At 38.0% G+C, this 22,004-nt stretch overlaps 1 protein-coding gene across 2 annotated transcripts in view; it reads left to right on the top strand.

The window, feature by feature from the left end:
• Nucleotides 1-22,004, top strand: part of LOC148045505 (stimulated by retinoic acid gene 6 protein-like) — a 57,321-nt gene that overhangs the window by 17,239 nt on the left and 18,078 nt on the right. For both annotated transcript variants that reach the window (XM_087716323.1, XM_087716322.1), the window contains exons 3-11: nucleotides 581-681; nucleotides 2,602-2,732; nucleotides 5,039-5,159; nucleotides 10,689-10,737; nucleotides 12,315-12,440; nucleotides 14,606-14,676; nucleotides 15,788-15,899; nucleotides 18,288-18,426; nucleotides 21,792-21,867. In XM_087716323.1, the coding sequence (XP_087572449.1) occupies nucleotides 581-681; nucleotides 2,602-2,732; nucleotides 5,039-5,159; nucleotides 10,689-10,737; nucleotides 12,315-12,440; nucleotides 14,606-14,676; nucleotides 15,788-15,899; nucleotides 18,288-18,426; nucleotides 21,792-21,867 (926 nt within the window). The remainder of the gene's footprint in view (nucleotides 1-580; nucleotides 682-2,601; nucleotides 2,733-5,038; nucleotides 5,160-10,688; nucleotides 10,738-12,314; nucleotides 12,441-14,605; nucleotides 14,677-15,787; nucleotides 15,900-18,287; nucleotides 18,427-21,791; nucleotides 21,868-22,004) is intronic.

The following is a 22,004-nucleotide window of genomic DNA, read 5'->3' as shown; positions in this document are numbered from 1 at the left end:
CACTTCTTCCTCTTATTTTTCCCACAACAACAATAACTCTTATGAGGTGGATTGGGCTAAGAGAAAGGGGCTGGCCCAATATCAACCAGCTACCTTTCATGGCTACATCAGGGGCTCAGTGGTCTCCTGCTTCCTAGCCTGGTGCCTTAACCACTAGACCAAACTGGCTCTCATGTTTGGATTGAAGATGGCTGCCTTTAGGTCAAGGCAAAGCTTACATTTATCTACATGTTCACTGTCCCAAGAACGAACTTAGAAAGGAACATATGGGTGCTTGTGTTTACAGATGTGAAAAGCAGAGCTCTCCTACCCTGTAGCAGGAGAGAAATGATAATTGATAAATTATCATGGCACTAGGCAAAGTAAAACTTATTCTACTCGGTGGATCTGGAAGGAGATTTGAAGGATGAGTGCTTGCTCAGAATTCTAAAATACTTTTGATTTGTATTGGCTGATAAAACATGTATCAAGCTTGGAATTGCTGGGCACCTTAATATCTTCCATACTGAAGATTTAGTATCATTATGGTTCATCATAGTTCTTCTTCATAATATTAATCTTTTTTCCCCTGTTCCTGCAGGTTGTCATCATTTTGATTCTGGCATGTCTTGAAAAGAGAAGAAAAAGATTCTGGTTTGATGACAGATATCCCAAATGTCAAAGACGTTGTGGGTTACTGCTGTGAGTTGGACAATACATGCTGGCCATTTCTGAGTTGCAGTCTGTGACATACAAGTTTGGGGACTTGTAGCCCCAAACTGCAAGAAATTGAAGTTTCCTAAAGCTATCCTTTAGGCCCTTGACTTAAAACATAAAGTGATTCAGTCAAATATCTCTTGCATATTTATATTTTGTGATGAAAACCACATTTAATTATTCCAAAGCAGGCATTTATTTATTTAGCATGGCATTGGAAGCAGGTAAAGGAAAAACACTTTCTAAGGCAATTGTGACCTCTATCTGACTCATATCAACCCTAATCAGATGGGAAGCCATCACTGGAACTGTAATCAAGCACATCTAGAGAGGCATAGTACACTTTGCTTTGCATCTAACTACATCACAAACATGTGACAGGGAGTCTCATTTTTTTTCTGCAATGTCCCTATGACCTTGCCTTTACTTATCACCAGTTCATCAGATGTAAGATAAACTCCACTTTTTATTGCTGTACAAATGTTTAAGAACTCTTTTCTTCCTTATACCTGCACCATTCAAGGAGAGCTTCAAGTTGCCTAAAAACTGTTAAGTTTTGACTTCCTTTAACTTGGATGGAAGGCAATGCTAAGATAAAGGATTAGTAATTCTGTGTCCTTGGCACTCTCTGAGTTTGGTTATTTTCTTGCAGATGTTTCATTATGCAAATAAAGTAACATCATCAGTACCACTATCATCCGAGAGCACCAAGAACTCATTTCAACTCTGAACTACAAATATTTTCCTTTATTGGGATTAGTAATTTCAAGCCAGTGTAATTCTCCATTAGTTCAAGATTGACTGGAAACTATTTAACTCTATAGTTTAACAGATTCAACAGATTAACCGAGTTGGAATGGACCTTGTAGTTTGAAGTTTGAAGTTTGATTTTATTTATATGCCGCCCTATTCCCTAAAGGGACTCAGGGCGGCGAACAACTCAAACGGGAAGGGGCACATACAAATACAAGATAGACATTTAAAACGACCAACAACCACACCTGTCAAGAGGGGAAGGGAACTCATCAACCCCAGGCCTGCCGACACAGCCAGGTTTTAACGGCTTTTCGGAAAGCAGGGAGAGAGGTGAGGGTCCGAATCTCCGTGGGGAGTTCGTTCCAAAGGGCCGGAGCTGCAACAGAGAAGGCCCTCCCCGGGGTTGTAGCCAGATGGCATTGGCTGGTGGATGGAACCCGGAGGAGGCCGACCCTGTGCGATCTAATGGGTCTTTGGAAGGTAATTGGCAGCAGGCGGTCTCTCAAGTACCCAGGTCCAATACCATGAAGGGCTTTATAAGTAATAACTAGCACCTTGAAGCGTATCCGGAGACCGATTGGAAGCCAGTGCAGCTTGCGGAGGATAGGTGTAACGTGGGTGTATCGAGGTACACCCACAATCGCTTGTGCGGCTGCATTCTGGACAAGTAGTAGGTCATCTAGTCCAACCCCCCCCCCATGCAGGAGACCCTACACCATTTCTGGCAAATGGCAATCCAGTCTCTTCTTGAAAGCCTCCAGTGATGAAGCTCCCACAACTTCTGAAGGAAAGTTGGTTGCCTGTTCTCACTGTCAGAAAATTCCTGCTTATTTCTAGGTTGAATCTCTCCTTGATCAGTTTCCATCCATTATTCCTTGTCCGGCCTTCAGGTGCCTTGGAAAACAGGTTGACCCTCTCCTCTCTGTTGCAGCCTCTCAAATATTGGAACACTGCTATCATGTCTACCTAGTCCTTCTCTTCACTAGACTAGCCATGCCCAATTCCTGTAACCATTCTTCATGTGTTTTAGTCGCCAGTCCCCTAATCATCCTGGTTGCTCTTCTCTGCACTTTTTCTAGTGTCTCAACATCTTTTTTTTTTGGAAAGGGTCTCAATGTCTTAAAAGAATTTTTTTCATTATTTTTACAGCCCAATGGAGTTTCACAGCTCAATCAACAACCGATGGTCTTTGGCATTTGCATTTGGTGCTACTGCTGATAAAGTCATGTTTCTATTTGAGAATGACTTCTTTCCAGAGGGACTTCCTGAATTGGCTAAAGGTAAAACTCATGATTAACAAGTGATAAGAGAATAGTAGAGAAACTCTGTCTCTTTGTATTCTCCCATTTTTCTGTTTAGCTATTTTTCAGTCTAAGGTTATCTTGCAAACAATTGCAGATTGCAGACAATTAGTTTATTCAGGAGTGCAGTGAAGGCTAGACTTTAGAACCAAATATGATCTTCAAGAAGACAAGTTATGAAGGCAGTGGCAAATAGCTTCAGTGTCAGCATTAGAGATGGTAAGAGTAGGCAAGGCGTCCCCAGGATAAATACACAGCCATTTAAAGCCTTCCTCCTTGTAACGCTATGACATTAAATATGTTTCTAGGATCATGCATTCTTATTTGGGACTGAAGATAAGGCCCTAACATCTGCAACATGTCAAACCATAGGTATAAGCAAATAACTTATAATTGGAGTGGGTTAGAGAGTTCTTGATAGGAAAATACCAACAAATAGTGGAATGGATAATTTACTTCTTCACTTTCCTTCTTCAAATTCTTCCTTCCAACACAATGTTTCCTCTCTCCTGACTTTCAGTTTTAAAGCCTAATAGGTGATAATGATATTAAAAATAGAAAAAGACTCTTGTCAATTAAATGTGTTTCATGGTGGCTATATGGTTATGTCCATAGATAGATTGATTATGTCCCCTCGAGTCATTTTTTACTCCAAGACAGATAGGTCTTCTCTAGGATGATCTGTCTCTAACCTGATCTTTCAAGTTTCCCACCTGTGCACTCATCGCCATTATGACGGATGAGTCCATCCTCTTTGCTAGTGATTGTCCTCTTATTCTCTTTCCTTCTACCTTTCCCAGCATCAGAGCCTTCTCTATGGAGCTAGGTCTTTGCATAATGTGTCTGAAGTTTGATAATTTGAGCCTGGTCATTTGCACCTTGAATGAGAACTCTAAATTGATTTTTTTGCTGATACTTTTGCTGGTTTCCTTGTCTGTCCATGGTGTTCTAAGGAATTCTCTAATAGTCCACATATATTAGAACCCTATAAAAATGATCAAGGAGTTTAGCAGAAAGAAGCAAGATATAATTTTATTCTCCTTGTGGATACTTATCTGCATTGTCTGCCTATACACTAGCATTTTCAGGTACATTTGGAGCAGAGAATTGCACTCACTCATAAGGATAATGTTTTTAACCATGCTTTCCTGAAGAAGTCTATTGAGCTAGTTCACATATAATGTTAAGCTGTGACTTATAGGTATCCTGGCTAGATTTATGCATCATGTCAAGCCATAGCTAAACCATATTATGGTTTGGTGTATATGAATCTAAGTGTTACTTGTCCATTGCATATGTTTATGAGTCCCAACTCATTGTGCAATATACTATAGTCTCATGATAGTATAGATCACCATCAATAAAATCTAAATGATCATGCCACAGGAGGCTGGTAATTTTATTAGGACTCCCACCCCCAATGTCACAAAATAATGTGCAAATTATTAAAAAGAAAGAAAACAGAAAATAAACATTGAGGAATATCCAAACATTCAAAAATACCACCAGGAGACAGATAGGTAACAGTGAGAAATATTCAATTATTTAGAGTATTCAAGATAATTTGTTCCAATTTTTCAATGTTCCCAAAACATGAAACATGTCAGCTAAATGTGTATATCATAGAATAAGTTAAAACTTTTAAATATTTAGAGTGGTTTTTCAAACTATGAGAAGATGGCGTGCTCATTTGGATTAAGTAATTCAGAATACCTTAAGCTCAGCCTCAGCTGTAAAATCCTATCCTTTCATGAATGATGCATAATTTATACTTACAACCTTAAAGTTATTTGTAGCTAAAAGCTCATGTCCAGTTGAAACCATATAACTAACACAGCCATTTTAGATAGCCTGTGATACAGATTTCTATGTCATATTTTTCAAGTTGTTGACTGTGCCAAACATGGTACTCGTTCAGAAAGCTGGAATTACTGGAGAACTTTATCTGGTTAAAAACATTTACTTATCAGTTAAGGTTACCCTTTTTGATCATACTCTCATTCACAAACAAAATTCTCAAAGTGCACTGAGATTTCTTTTATTTAAAATATTTATTTTTGACAAAAATATATCATTTTTCTAAGTGATGCAAAAATGGTTTTTTAGTCCATAAAATTCAGCAAAGTTTAAAGAGCTAATAACAATACATGTTGCCTAATTACTGTTGTCAATTCCATGTGCTTTGTTCTTTCATATTGGTTGGTCAATGGCTGTCATAACAGGTTTACCAATCATTCACTGCTGAACAATAGAATAAATATATATTTATGCCCTTTCTTCTGCAGTATTTTGGATCCTCCTCACAGCTTTTGAAGTGGGCATCTCCTCATACCCTTTCTTTGCTTGTCTTTTAACAAAACATGAAGTTGTAGGAGCAATCTTGGGATTTCTTTACACAGCAGCTTGGTAAGCAGAATTTTAACAAGACTCATGAATGAGAGTGACTCTCAGAAAATATGTGGGAACCAATTCTTGGTATAACAGGGGACATTACAATAAGGTGATTTCATACTAAAAATATTATCTAGAAATGACTTTTCAGGCGAGTAGAACTGTGGACATTCTTCCAGATCATAACTTCCAGAAATAATCACAATAAACTTCCAGAAATAATCACAATAGACTGTGAAGCAGAGATACTAAACCATAGGTTAGTTGTTTTTAAAATCCAATAACTAAATTTCTAAAAGTTACAAATCAGAAGAGGAAGGAAACCTTGAAATAAACAATTCTGAATCTCATAATTTGATGTGAATTCCAGAGTTGTTCTGAGTTTACAAACCTAAATATGTATAAGCTTTTTTTGATCTCAGCAAAATAATTGGAATAGGTGGAACCTCTCTTCTGATTTCTTGTTTGCTATAAAGCTAGAATCCTTAATATTTTATTTTAGGTACTATTAGTACCTCCAGATCTACATTTTACTTTCCCTGCTCTGAAACTTGACAATCAAACAGCCCTTTTCTGGAGAATCAGGAAAGGGCAAAAGGCTTTCGGGTTATGAACTGAAGATTGATGGTGGGGGATGATATAAGATAATCCCTTAGAGGTGCTAAGTTTCCAGTAATCCAACCTACCATTTTTTCCTCTTTGCTCTTAAAGATAAGGAATCACTACATATTAAATCAACCTTAAATTTGAGGGGCAAAACAATCAGCACTTAATTTATTGCAATAGTAACAATATGTACTTAACAATAAGTACTCTCAGGAAAAGGAGAGCCAGTTTGGTGTGGTGAATAAAAATATTGGGCTAGAAAAAATGAACCCGTAAGTTCTAGTCTTCTTTAGGCATGGAGCCAGTAGGGTGATATTGGGTAATTGATTCTAGTTCAATGCTACAGTATTATAGTAAATCACTTCTGAAAATATTGCCAAGAAAACTGCATGGAATTGTCCACACAGTTGCCAGGAAGAGGGAGGAAGATAGAGGGATGCATGTACGTATGTATATATGTATTGAAGGATGGAAGGAAGGAACGAATAGATCCTCTAGTTGTGGTCAAATGAGTAATTTGCTATTAAACAGAATGAGTGGGGAGTGGGGCATTGGGGGTGGCAAAACCAATAGTTGTGGAAAATATTTTAAATATTTTTTTTATTGAAAATTTTAGAGAAAAAAACTTTTACAAATGTTTACCTCCCGCCCTGCCCTCCCCACCTGAGCCCCCCCAACCCCCCCCCACTTCCCAGAACCAATACAGGGTATAAATCTTTAACAAAGATATTCTAAAATAAACTTAAAGAAAGTTAGTATCATCTTTCATTTGAGCTTTAACTCCTCTTTGCTAGGTTAACTCTAAACCGATTATATCATTCCTTGTTTCTTCAGTCATAAACTATCTGGAATTTCTTAGTCTCATATTTATTTTGAATATAGTCAATCCATCTTCTCCACTCCAGTTTATATCTCTTATTTGAGTGATCCTTGAGATATGCTGATATTTTAGCCATCTCTGCTAGGTTTGTTACTTTTAATGTCCATTCTTGAATAGTAGGCAAATTTTCCTTCTTCCAGTATTGCGCCACCAACAGTCTTGCTGCTGTTATTAAATGCAGAATCAAGTCAGTCTCTATAACTGTACAGTCAGTTATTATATCTAACAGGAATAACTGAGGGGTAAACTTTATCCTTTTTTAAAGAACATTTTGCATAATCCACCATATTTTTATCCAAAATACTTTAACCTTTTTACAAGTCCACCATATATGGTAATATGTAGCATCAACACAATCACATCTCCACCATTTAGGTTAAGTTCAGATACATGCAAGCCAGTTTTTTAGGATCTAAATGCCATCTATAAAACATCTTATAAAAGTTCTCCCTCAGATTTTGTGCTTGCGTGAATTTTACATTTCTTACCCATATCTTTTCCCATGTATACAACATTATTGGTTCTTCAAAATTTTGTGCCCACTTTATCATGCAATCTTTAACTAATTCTGTTTCCGAAACCATTTCTATTAATACATTATATAGTCTCTTTATATGCATTTGACTATGATCCCTAATTTGTTTTAGTAAATTGTCCTCATTTTGCACAAAGCCAATTTTTTGATCTTTTTTCCATCTGGCCTGTAATTGCCCATACTGAAACCATGTTTGAATTACCTTTTCCTCTTTTAATGCACTCAAGGATTTCAATTGTAATACACCTCTTTCTAGGGTGAGAAGCTGTCTGTATGTAGTTACATCCTGTTTTTGTACTGTTTTGATATTTTTTCCAGACCCGCAGTAGAGCATTCCTTAAAATATGACTTTTAAAATTCTTATCCACCTTTTTGTCATATAGCAAGTAAGCATGCCAACCATATACCAAATCATGCCCTTCGATATTAAGTATTCTATCATCTGTTAAATTAATCCAGTCACTGATTACTGATAAAATTACTGCTTCATAATGTAGTTTTAAGTTTGGCAATTTCAAACCTCCTCTCTCATGTACATCTTGCATTATTTTTAGTTTTATTCTCGGCTTCTTCCCTGCCCAAACAAATTTGTTAATGCCCTTCTGCCATTCTAGCAAATTTGCATCTTTTTAAAGTATTGGTATCATTTGAAAAAGAAATAAAAACTTAGGCAAAACATTCATTTTCACTGCTGCTATTCTTAGTCATAATTTCGTTGACTAAGATCTTGATCTTCTTTAGGTATCAGGGATATGAAGGCTGTCTTCCAAGATGGGGGTACCTTCCCTTCCATTTGGATCTTATTAAATAATTCCTTAAGGGGTTCTACCATTTCTAATTGTAAATTTTTGTAATGAGCCACTGTCAAGCCATCTGTACCCGGTGCTTTCCCTGCCTTTAGCTGTTTAATTACTTGGATAATTTCCCCCGAAGTTATTGATTGATTCAATTTTCCCCTCTGCTCGGGTTTAACTATGGGTATTTTTTCTTTGTCCAGGTATCTATCTATATCTAAACTTTGTATTATTCGTGTACAATCCTATAAAAAATTCAGGAAAGGCCTTATGAATCTCATCCTGTTGATACACTTCCTTCCCTTTATAATGTATTTTCAATATATTGCGAGATTTCTGTTTCTTCCTAATCAAATATGCTAACCATCTCCTAACATCTTAAATATTTTTAATGCATGAAATATATGGGGCTAGTCCTATGTGATTAGGATGTCCTTAGGTAGTCAAATTCATTTTCTTCTGGCTTGGCTGTGTTATAGATCAAATGGCAAAATTGGTATGGGCTTTTTTCCTATTTACCCCAACTCCTGCAGCCTGAATTTAGAACTTTGTAGTCAGTTTCTCAAAGTTTGAGTCTTTCATTTGAGTTTTCTTGCATATATATTGTAAGTACTTTCCAATCTCTGCATTCAAGCAAGTCTTTACTATTACTCTGCTTCTGATACATAAACATATAGTCATAATTCTCTACCTACAACCCTGATTGCAGTTGTTAGAAGACTTGGCTATAAAATTATGCTGTCATGTCACTATCACAACATTTAAGTATGAACTTATTAAAATCCAGAAATATTCTTGCTAGGTACAATATTTGGAAAGTATGAATCTAGATATAATATTACATGTCTTAGCAGCAAGAATTGTATATGCACAATACTGGAAAAATGAAACATCCACAGAAGATGATGATGTAATTAATTTTTTAAAATTAATTAATTATCCAGAAATGGATAGATTGACATTAAAAGTAAAAGAAAAAGAAGATACAGAGTATTTTTGAACATGGGACTTGCTTTATAAATGGTTGGATAATAGAAGTAGAAATTAGGAATGGGAAGAGTATTATTGTATTAAAATAAATTGATCCACCCAATGTGCTGTTCACTAAGCATTTATGTATGTAATGTGAAAATATATAAATAAACTGTTAAAAAAAATGAACCTATATGCAGGAAGAATGACATCTTGAAAATCAAGGCAATTGTCCTTGTAGTTAATTTGTTTTGTTTTGCAAAATGGTCAAAGAAGTGTGTTTAGCAAGTATTGGTGTATGTGTGTGTGTGTGTGTGTGAGAGAGAGAGGGAGAATTTTTTTATACTGCCAAGAGTTATTAAGGCAAGGGGTCTTAACAACTTTAATTTTAGATAAGATAAGATGATAAGATAAGATAACCTTTGTTCTCATTTTTTACTATAAGCACACTGGCAGACATTAAAAATGAAATTTTGTTGCCTGCTCTCGAAAGTATATATCTACCCACACACATACATAACACACACATGTGCTATATACATGTAGATATTTAGACACATGCATACACACATGTATACATATACACATACATATACTGCTGTCTTTTGAATACATACCTTCCAGGTATACATGAATACCTTCCAGAACAAGGAAAATAAGTAATGAAGAGGATGTATAGCATCCCAGACAATACTGTGGACCCTGCTCAAGCAGCTGGCTCATAGTATCCCTGGTGTCAAAGAACAGAAACAGTTGGGATGATCAGTGAAAATACAGAAGTACAGAAGTCAAAGGGAAATTAAGTTCATAGCCAACATATACTACCAATAAGAAAATCAAAATAGTTGTAGTGATCATATGCAAAGCATATAATTATAACACAAATATCCAGATATCAGTAAATAAGTTAGCATATTGGATGGAATGTACTAAAAAAAAGATTTCTAAGAACATGGGAAAAATCAAAGCAATAAACTATTGTAACTCTTCCACCATCTCCCTATTTTCTACATTGCTGAAAAGGTAGCGAGATCTAATGGTGAGGATTAAGAGATGAAAGTTGCATTGGAAACACTAGCTTCTAAGATAAAAAAAATAGTAAAGAGTTCCCTGAAGATTTTACTCTGCTAGTCGTTAGTTGATTTTTAGGGGAGAGCATTCATCTTTGTTTCCAGGCTATTGAGACAGCACTGTCTGAAGAAGATTATCATGGTCATATGGTCAGCATGACATCATGCCACAGTGCAGAGCATCCAGTGAAATATGGAGTGCTGTTATCTTCCCATCAAAGTGGTGCCTATTCATCTACTTGCATTTACATGTGTTCGAACTGCTGGGTTGGCAGAAGCTGACGCAAGTGACGGGAGCTCATTTTGTCACATGGTGCTAGGGTATAGATCTTCTTTGGTGTCTTTTAAGCAGCTGAACCACCATGCCTGTCAAGAAAGGGGTATGGATTGCCTTTAACTTTACCATTGCCAGTGAAGATCTGTTTTCATGCAATAATGTCCTTTTCCATAAAAAACTTTCCAATTGTATTAGCGATTAACTCCTGAAATTTTCTAATCAGATTTCACCAATAATATAGAAATCAAAGAAACAGTATGAAAGTGATGTATGATGTTGAGGTTGGATCTGATTTGACTATGGTGCATCAGAGATTTAGTTTAACAAGTAGTAAAAATATGTACCATATGTATCTATTCTATAACTTTGGCTGCCAAGTTATGAAACTAATAACTCCTTGTATTTTACAGGGCAGTTGCCACGATCTTCGACATTTTAGACTGCCCCGGTGATAAAGCTGTATGTATTTATTTTTGACAATTATTACTGTTTTATTATGGCAATTGGAGGTTCACTTAAGGCAGGGATGCCAAACTCAATTTCATTTAGGACTACATCTGAGTAGTGTTTGACCTTGGGAAGGGCTGGGGGATGGAGTGTGGCCAGCTCGAGGTCATTCATTGAGGCTCCGTTTTCAACGGGGCTTAGTTTTCACTGGCAGAGGGCTCCAGGAGGCTGTTGCAGTTGAAAATGGAGCCTGGGTGAACCATGTGTGGTCCTTCTGAGCCTTGTTTTTGCTGTCAGAGGCACTGAGGGCCAGTTTTTCACTATTTTCAAGGCAGGCCCTCTAGCCAAATCTAAGCACCCCATGGGCTGTATCTGGTCCACAGGCCTTGAGTTTGACACCCCTGACTTAAGATGTTCAGTCCATCAATCTAATGTAAGTTTAGCAGATTACTGGTTTGCTGCTGGAAAAAAAAAACCCTGAGCACCATGCACAAAAAAAAAAGTGGTGTAAGCTAAGGTTAGGCCTATAGAAAATCTATTGTGCTTTTTATGAATAAGGAGCAAGTGCTGAAACAAAAAGTACATGGATTCAGTCGGTTCCTCCTCCCTACAGTGGGGGATTGGCTTCCGAAAGTCAAGCCTCAATAGGAAGTGATCAGACCATGACAAGGGCAAGACCTTAATACCCCTCAACTCTAGATCACGCCTCCACTGCTCCGAAAGGAATACGAGGTCAAGTGTGTGACCCGCTGAGTGAGTCGAACCCCAGATTACTTGGGTCAAGTCCATGGCTGTCATGGAAGCTATGAACTCCTGCGCCCCATCAGAGCGTTCACCAAGCGTAGGCAGGTTGAAGTCCCCCAGCACCATAAGCCTTTATGCATAAGGAGCAAGTGCTCAAACAAAAAGTACATGGGTTCAGTATACTGAGGGAGGCAATAACATTGAAGAAGTCATGGAAAGTCATGAAATTTCTCCCTACAGGTGAGTTTTTGACTGGATTCACTGAATGAATGAGGTCATAAATGCTGACTGAATTCCTGATACCAAACAACCATTGGCTATTAGTGAAGTATTAGTGAGCAATGTCTCTGAAATGTGTACAGTTGTGCATGTACCTATCCTTGCCTTCCCTGGATCCAATCTTGGATCTACATGAGTTGGATTGCAATTTCCCATGTCTACCAATAACATGTCTTCACTTATGCTGGCTGAAAGATATGGGAGTTTTTAATCTAACAAATCTTGAGGATTCCAGATTTGACAAAGCTGCAATATACTCTTCCAGCATGTAAATTTGTTCTCCATAGTTGAGTTTACATGAAGACAGATCAGTAGTCCATCATCTTGCTATTATATGCTGACTGGCAAGATCTTTCCCATTAGACCACAAGATTAGAACAAACTTGGTCTTTGCGACTGAATAAAGTCTTTCCTCTAAAGACCCAAGATTTCTGGTATGAACCTCAAGACAAGCTTCAGCATTCACTACAATTAATTTACTGCATAACTTAAGTTGAATGTACACAGGGAAGGAAGAAGAGTGGCTCATCTGCAACTTTGTGGGTAATTCTGCTTTCCATGCATAGAATTTTGGAAAGTACACTGACCCAATTCTGATGTGGCCATCCGTGCTGTTCCTGTTCCTTCTGCTAGGACGTTTCCTTTGTATTTTTGGGAGAGCAGTGAGAAATTCATCAGTACAGAACCAAAATGTGAGTATTTATAGCAGCACTGAAGTCCTCTCTTTTAATAACTTTATTTAGATTATTTGATTGAACTCCAATGAGATGAAAGTTCTTTAAATGCAATTGAATACCAAAGACAAATCTAGAAAAAGAATTGTGAAATAAGCTGAATATTAAACCAGACTCACTGATGTAAGAAACAAGAACATGTCTGGCAATCATATCCCCTTTTTTACTATTTTGGCCATTTAAATTAGTTAAAAGATGGTTGCTTCTACAAGACTTTGGAAATGGAGATGATGCGTCACCTGCTATCTGCTAGTTTCACTGTTTTTAATGATTGTTATTATGGTTTTCTGGATTTATTTAGGTTTATTAACTGCCTAGAGAAGTACAGTTGTGATGATCTACAATCACAGTAAAATAAAATGAAAATAACTAAAAATTGCCCTGCCTAAAACCAGCATTGGAAGCATAAAAATGGTAACATATCAAATTGGGTCAGAAATTTCCACATTTTTGGAAGACTTAATAACTGATTTCCATAGTCAGGTATTCTCATGTCTTCTAAGATTTAACCATACTCCCCAATTCTTGACAGTTTTCTGAGCCTTATAGTGTTTCTCATGTGGGCTGGAAAATTCTGGAGGTTGACCACAGACCGTTGGCTCTATCATCTACAAGTCATTGGTCTCATTTGAGACTGATGAGTCTGCATACCGACAAGAGGTAAATTAACTGGTCCTGTGGTGCAGCTGTAACAAACTGTAGAGATGATACAGGTATTAGTTTTTAGAAGAAGCTCTCCTATTCGACCATCTCATACAATATTAGGCAACATTCTATCAATAGTAGAGACCTTCAAGTTTCTAGTTTCTATTATCTCCAAGGATTTGAAATGGACACCTAACATTAGAACCATCATTAAAAAGGCACAATAAAGAATGTTCTTCCTGCGTCAACTTAGAAAGCTCTGATTGCCTAGGGATCTGTTGATAGAGTTCCACAGGAGAATTATTGAGTCTGCCATTTGTACCTCAGTAATTGTCCGGTTTGGCACAGCAACCAAACAGTACAGGTACAGATTTCAATGGATCGTTAGGACTGCAGAAAAAACAATCACCATCAACCTGTCTTCCATTGAGGATCTGTATACTGCACAAACTAGAAACAGGGCTGAAAAAATATTAGACCCCTCCCATCTTGGACATAATCTATTTCAACTTTTCCCCTCAGGACACCACTATACAACCCGATATAAAGATAGTTGTATCCTTTCCCCCACCCCACCGTGCCATCACTCTGCTGAATATTTAATTTCCACAGCACTGTCTCATTTCTCATCTTTTCTCATCTTCTCATCTTTCCTACTATCTTCTCCTATTGTTTTATTATGATTTATCAATTGTTGTTTGTAACTTATGATTAATCATTATGATTTATGATCTATGACCTATTATAAATTATTGTTGTTGATCTATGACCTATTATAGACTGTGAGCTTATGCACTGAAGGCAAATTCCTTGTGGTCTGATCATACATGGCAAATTCTCTCCTCCCCTCCCCTCCATTTTCCCATCTCCTCTCCTCTCCTCCTCCAAAATGTTCACCTTCTGCATTCTTTCAACAATGCCCTGAATAAACAGGCAACATTTATATGACTTTATTCTTTTTTGATATTAAACCTTCCATAATACAGATGGTAGCAACAGAAAAGATGGTAGCAGAAATTATTGCATGGCCTCACAGTTATAATCCAGCCTAAACATCCATTCTAATATTTTTATTAGATCTTATAATCACACTCAGAAGCCTGTGGGTTCTTAAAATAAGCTCTGCTCATTGTGTCCTTGATTTCCATTGCTGCCATTTTTGCTTTTGTGGCTTTAAGGTCTTCTGTACTTCCATGAATTTCCTGAGATATGAGTTAAAAGCGTAAGACTGTATTTTTTGGAGTATAAGATGCATCTCCCCCCCCCCTCACTGAATACAGCCATTTTTGGCCTCCTGAAGCCCTGCCCTGCATCCCATTTTTGTGAAAAATGGGTGAAAAATGGGCCGTTTTTTACAAAAGGGGGTGTTTTTGCCTTCCCCCACCCCCCAGAAGCCCTTTGCAGGCTTCAGCAGGACTGGGGGAAGGGAAAAAATGTCCCCGTTTTGGTGAAAAACAGATGTTTTATTTACAATACAGGACAAAGATTCTCTTATGGAAGAATACCAGTCGCAGTATGTCCAGCAATTGCTGAGAAAACCTGTGCTTGGGTGAGGATCATTTTATCCTTGGAGACATTTTTGCTTTGATGTATTCTGATAATTCTTTTTTCTTTTTTTTCCAGTGTCAGGTAATTGGCTAATACCAATATGAGCAAAATCCTTCTGCCGATAGAGCAATAGCTAGGCTCATATTCCATAAAACGATAACATTAGCTGAAAAGCATCTGAAATCTCTAATGGATCTCTAAATGGTTAACAAGTGTAGTCTGGTTTAAGATTTGATTTGATTGAGTATAGACATCAGATGCAGCTATACCTGTGAGTATATGGGCTGTACTGCTGAAAAGCTTACCCTAGAATAAACCTGTTAACCTATGATCCCTTGGGATCCTCAGCAAAACCCACAATATCTTGCTGGCAAAGTGGTGTGTTGTCTTGAAGCTTTGATTCTTGGTGGCATTCTGGTGAAGAGAGAAATATTTTGAAAATGCTGCTTATAGGTAGTCCTCAACTAATGACAGTAATTGGAATTGGAATTTCCATAACTGAGTCATGTGGTTGTAAAGCATGATATCATGTGATTGCATTGCTTAGCAATAACAATCCAGCACTTCCCATTGCCATCATTAAATGAGGATTGCAGGTTGTTGAGTGAGTCTCAAATGGACCAAAATCAGGCCAGAAAGCAAGGAAGATGTGGTGCAAATGCAGTAGGCCTGGGGTGGCTTTTGCTGTGTGGGTGAATATGTATGAGTGGCCCATGGAAGGAGAGGATGAAAGTGACTTACCAGAGCAACCTGCAACCTTCCCTACCATTTCTCCATTGACTTTGCTTATTGGAAGGTGGGAGGGAAGTTCACAAATGGAGATACTGTGCAAAAATAGTTTAGGAAAAAATAGAGCATGTTGGTCACCCATATCCTGTTCATTGTTTTTGTTATCATTCATAAATTCCCATCATCTACAATCCAACTCCATTGAGGGATAAAGACCATCACAATAAGGGTTCTATTGATAGAACTAGGCCAAATAGCAATGAGAATTTTAAATCCAGAGAAATAAAGGAAATTGATTTTCTTCTATCACATGCAAAGCAGCTTTGGAGAATGACCTGATTTTTTTTGTTATGTAACAGCCCTATATTTTTATCTACCAACAGGAATCCCAAGAAAAACTGGTTTCAGAGAAAGCTATATCAGTGGGACCCCTACTTTAAATTCCCCACCAGAATAATCAGCACAATTGTCGTTATGTTCCTATGTCTTTACATGGTAAGGCAAGGCAGTGCATGATGCTTTCAGCAAGGAAGTCACTGCTGCTTTTGGTCCAATCAAATCATCTTTGAACTAAAATGCATTCTGGGGATCAGCTGTTATCTGTAGTCCAAAGAACAGGCATTGATCTTTGAAGCTAAGCTGTAATGCATGCTATATTTTGCATGTTGAGCAAAATTCTAATATTTAAATTATCCCAAGTAGTCGATAATATAGGCATATTAGAATACTATACTATAGTCTCTCCTCTTCTCCTTCTCAAGTGAAGCTATACAGGTAGTCCTCGAGTTGCAAATGTAATGGAGCCTGACTATTCCATTTGTACCTCAAGGATTTGTAGGAGTGAATCTCATACCTTGAGTGACATCAATCTCATACCTTGAGTGACATCACTCCCTGCTTTCTGCCCACACATTGATTAATCAAATGTGTGGTTTGTTAAGTGCTCATGAGGTATCTCAGGGTGGGGAAGGTCATTGGGGGGAGGGGGCTAGTGATGGAACAGGCCTCCCAAACCCACCATCTTATGCTTCCCCCTCCCATCCTGCCATGCCAGACTCCCTTACCTTACAAGATCTATCTCCTTTGTGCTGCGATTTCTGTGCCCTTGAGAGGAGATGAGATGGAAGCTCCTGGGTGCTGTAATATTGTGTGAGTTCAAACAGCTATCCTCTTTTGCAGAAACTGAGTGCTTGAACTCTCATGAGATCACAAACCTCAGAAATTTTCATTCTGGTCATAAAAAGTTTTTGCTGTGCCTTTATCCTGCTCTTTTCCACCACCACCGGGACACTTTTCGCCCAAACCAAGACTTTGATAAAGACTGGAATCTTTGCTTCCTTGCAAATGGGGGATTTAACAATGGAGTCATCCGCTCTATTTTTAAGCGCCCCTTTTGCAAGGAAATGAAGATTCCAGTCCACGTCAGTTCTCCAAGTAAAAAGTGTTTGGGTGCCTATATGACACTTTTGCTTGCTCATAGCCGCAATGGACCAGGAGGCTGAATGAAGTGCCAGTCTCACAGCCATGAGGTGAGGCAGGGTGGTGGAGCTGCCCTATGTACCTGGCTCCTGCTTACATCAGGGCTCCCACAGCCGCAGCACACCACTCAGCCTCCTGCTCTGTTGTAGCAGTGAGGAAGCAAAAGAAGTGGCCAGTGGCCACGTGGGCTTCTGCTGCACATGGCTGCCAGTGCTGCTACTGCAAGGCAGGTGTAGGGACATAGATGGTCTGGCTGTGGGGGCTCTGAGGTAAGCCAGTGCAGGGTATGTGGGGCAGCTCCATCCCCTCTTGCCTCGTGGCCATGACACCATGAGCAACCAGACTGAATGAGTGGCCAGCCGGCTGTGCAAGCTCTTAAGTAGGACTTTTTCTTTGGGGGGGGGTAGGGCGTATATTAGGAGCATATGTAAAACATGCTAGGGCTTATTTTTGGGATAGATATTATTTTGGGAAAACGGTGAATAAGAGGATAAACTTCTAGAAATAGAACTTTATTTGTTAAAGGAAAGTTATTTCCTTTAAGTAGCACAGAAACAATTCCTATAGAAAATTCTTCCTGCCCACCAACCACGATAGTCTGGGGAGATTCAGTAATTATGATCCTCAATTAGCTTGTGTTGCCACATCTTTTCCTGTCCTTGGTCAGGTTATATGGTAGAAACAAGGCAAAAGGAAAAAAAATGCCTTCCCCTTTCTGCCTGTTGTGGACCACAAGGGCAGAATGAGCCTATCTGGAGCGATGTAGGTCTCATGACATGTACAACAAAAATTGGCACCCAAACTATCTTTGTAAACTAGTCTTTAGAGTATATTAACAGTAAATAAAAATAAACATTAGAGTTGAAGAAAGGATGAGGCTCTAGGATGGGAAGTATGAACAAAGGAACATTTTCTCTTAATCAACAAAGGAAATTTCATCTAAGATGATGATTAATATGGTGAATTCAGAGAAGAAGCTAGCTTTGCATGATTTGCCCTGAGCATAAACGAAATAAAATCAAGAGTGATGACAATCAATCAAGTTGCTCATTACTTTTAGAGGTGTGCATCCCTTTCTGTGATTTGGGAAATACAGGGTGGAGGCAGCTAAGATCTATTTCTTTCTTTGTCCATAGTGAGTCTGTGCTTCTGGGAGAAAAAAATATATAAAAAGTCTCCAGCAAATTCCTCCCTTGCTATTGAACCTTAACAGATGGGATCTATTCCTGTTGAGGGATTTAGCTAACAGATCTCCCCCAACTTAAATTACTGTAGGTGTGAAGGTCTACTGGTCAATTGTGAATGCATCCTGACCTAATAGGAGTCCCTAAAGTTATCTATTATTATCTTATAATTTTCACTTCAGACATTTTTATCCTTCATTATCTTTCATTTCTCTTCCAGTTTATTGGGCTTGAAAATATTGTGATCAATAGAATTATCCAACTACTCAAAGAATTGCCTAGTATGTTGAAAGAACCTCCAGCTTTCGAACGTAAACCATGGGTCCAATTCCTTGAAGAGTTTATCCTTGTCTTAGAAGGTAAAGGCATAATATTTTGTGACTATAGCATTATTTTTTGATGGGTGGTGTAATGTACCAGTTACATTGAAAAAGAGAACGACAAATTTCTAATAATGTTATCCCTAAACAAAAACCTGATATTGCTTGAAGAAGAAAAAAACAGCCAGTAGCTCTTGTACATCCATACTTTCTTTCCTTAATGGGAAGAGGAGCAGCTAGGTTAGAAAATGCCCTTTCTGAAGGGCTAGAACCTCAAATCTCTAAAATTGAACTTGAAGAAAAAAGAAACTTCTCCTTTGTGCAGAATCACCTTGATTTTTGAAACCCAGCATGGTTTACTAAGTTGAATGAGGTAAAAGGAGAAGGCCAACATTTCTTCAGTAGAGTAGAAAAATGGCTTCTCATAAGGAGATGTTATATTCTCCATTGGCCCTCTATACCCACTGCTGTAAGGGCTCTGAATGCAAAAATATGAATTTCATACAAATAAAATAAATAAGTTCATAGTCCTGTGCTCTGGTCAGAGATTGACAACCCCCCAAAATAAGATACATTTCTTTCCTTAAGTTTTCCCATCCACATTTCCTACTGTGTTACCCTGTTTCCCTGAAAATAAGACCTCCCTGAATAATAAGCCCAATTGGGCTTTAGAGTGCATGCATTAAAATGAGTCCTTTCCCAAAAATAAGACCTCCCTAAAATATTGCAACACAACAGCACCCATGAGCTGACCACGATTTCTGCCTCCTGCACCTCAAAAATAATAAGACCTCCCCCAAAATAAGGCCAAGTGCTTATTTTGGGGGTCAAAAGAAAATAAGACCCTGTCTTATTTTCGTGGAAACATGGTAGCATTTTCCAGCTGGAAGGAAGAGGATGTGTTCTTTTTTCAATATCCATGCTGGCAGGGAATAATTAAAATGTACTGTATATATTTTAAGGTAAATGGCAATTATATTAAAAAAATTGAGGGATGAAAGAAAGAAGATATAGAGTAGTATAAGGTAATTACCATATTTTTCAGAGTATAAGACACATCTTTTTTCCTCAAAAAAGAGGCTGAAAATCTGGGTGCTAACCAAAATGGCTGTGTATACAAAAATTGCACGCATAGCCTTATGGAGGCTTTCAGAGAGCTTCTGGGGGCTGGGGAGGAAGAAATGAGCAAAAACCAGGCTGTTTTTGCCCCCCCAGGCCCCCCAGCACTTTTCAAGCCTCCCTAAGGCTATGCATGCAATTTTTTTTAAAACCAAAACTGGACCCATTTTTGCGGAAAACAGGCCAATTTTTACTAGTTTTTGCCCACCCCCACCCCGCAGGAGCACTCTGCAAGCCCCCCCAAGGCTATTCATGCCTTTTTTTAAAAATAAAAAACGGGCCCATTTTCATGAAAAACGGGCCGTTTTTGGGAGGTTTGCAGAGTGCGAAAACTTTTTTCCTTTTGGAAAGCTCTTTAACTGATTGATGAGAATTACATTGATCAAGTGCTGTGCCAGCAGAAACAAAGTTAGGTGCTGCAGATTGTCAGTGATTTCCTTCTCCAGCACATGGACAATTACACCTGCAAACATCTACCTACCTACCTACTTTCTCTCTCTCTCTACCTACCTACTGTATCTCTCTATCCCTCTATCTACCTACTTACCTACCTACTCTCTCTCTCTCTCCCTACCTATCTACTGTATTTCTCTCTCTCCCTCTCCCCCCCTCTCTCTCTACCCTACCTACCTACCTCAAAACCTTGGTGCATCTTATACTCTGAAAAATACGGTACTTACCTGCACCAGAAATTTCTGCTGTTTAGCTACAGCCATCAGGCTGGTTTATTTTTGTCCTTACACAATGACTAGCAAATGTTCAACAGAGCTATTTATGTCAGATTTCCTTGGTGTTTGAGGTAATAGATACTCTTATACTATTCTCTGTTAGATAGCTCTATGTGGATACAATTCTGGTAGCAAAATATAATTGCCTTTCAAAACCTATGGCTGTAGCATTGACCTGAAAATGAGTTGTAAGGAGTTTTTAGCTTATCAGGATTTTTTTTCCCCTTAGTAGGTTTCATTCCCTAAAAGACTCAGGTGTTTGTTTGGCCTTTCTAGCATGAGTAAAGTGTTTAGAAATGATAGCAGCAACAGCAGAAGAGCAAATAAAGGCAACAGAAATGATAAGGGAGTTAGAATTGTTCTCTGCTTTTATCTTTGTGCGAAAACAGGTAAGGGAAGTCATGATTTTGGATGACTTTGATTACAGGTAGTCCTTGATCATTGTTCATTCATAGTTACGATGGCCTTGGAAAAAGTGACTTGCAACTGTACTCACACTTATGACTATCACATCATCCCTGTACTTATGTTACCATTATTTGGGTGATTGGCACTTGGCTTACATTTATGACTTGGTGCAAAATCCTGTGGTCATGGGATTGTAATTTGAGATCTCTCTTTTTTTTGCCAATTTCTGTAACAACCCGTAGGGAATAACAGTGGTTGAAGAACCTCTTGTCCATGTTTGCTCCTGGGATGTGTTGATTGACCTCTCTAGGATCCAGAATGTGAACTGATAGCCATGGAACTGATGCAGGACTTCTTTTCTTCTCATCGTTCAGACCTTTTTTTATTCTAGAGATAGATTAGAAAGTTTCAGGTTTAGAAAGTCACATTTATGTTATAGTGTAGACTAGGGCTCTCCAAACTGAGCAACTTTTAAGACTTGGGAACTTCAACTCCCAGAATTCCACAGCCACCCATGGTGATAAATTTGCCAAGTTGGAGACTCTTGGTCTAGACAAATGAGAAGACCTACACAAACATTTACAACAACATTTACATTATTTATATTTGTTAAATTAATATTCTGTCATTCTTTAAGGAGTAGTTAGTGTTCCCTCCATTTGTTTTATTACCCATGCTGCCATCAGGTGAAATATATTGGACTGAGAGATGACAGTTGGCCCACAGACACTAGTGAGTTTCTACAGCTGAGTGTAGAATTTGATTTGGATTTGAATGAATCCAGATCTACCCCAATAGCTGGCAAACTACATCTGATTAGCTAGCATTGTTCAGAATATTAAATAATCTACCCTAAACATTATTATTGGTGAATAAAGTCTATATCTAAAACTGAATAACAAAAAACAAAACATTATAACATTTCAAAATTACAAAAAGACACAGATAGTTAAGAAATTGATTAGTTTACCTGTGTCCAGATGTTACCATTATTTGGTAACAGTAAAAACAAATTGAAAAAGAGACTGAAGAATGTTTATAGACACTTTGGAAATTTTGAATTTTACCATGACTACCTCACTAGACCGTGGTGAGAAGTATTTTGAGGGCATCATCTCTGAATTAAGATTATATTTGTTTGTTTTATAGGAATTTGGATTGTTACTACTGTTGTTTCTTCTGCCACATGCATCGGATATGTATTTAACATCTTAGTCTGCTACAGGTACATATATAGATTATGTAACTCTTGTGTAGATGTAACATGGATGCTGTGATTAGGTGACTGAAAATATCTATGACACTGTTTCCCACTTTTGTAAAAAGTCATGAATAGTATCATTTTCATACTGTGTCTTCCAC

Source organism: Thamnophis sirtalis, unplaced genomic scaffold, assembly GCF_051295495.1.
Source record: "Thamnophis sirtalis isolate CommonGarterSnake01/CBP01778 unplaced genomic scaffold, rThaSir2_p1.2 scaffold_5, whole genome shotgun sequence".
NCBI classification, from domain to species: Eukaryota; Metazoa; Chordata; class Lepidosauria; order Squamata; family Natricidae; genus Thamnophis; species Thamnophis sirtalis.
This window is presented reverse-complemented; position numbering and strand designations above follow the sequence as displayed.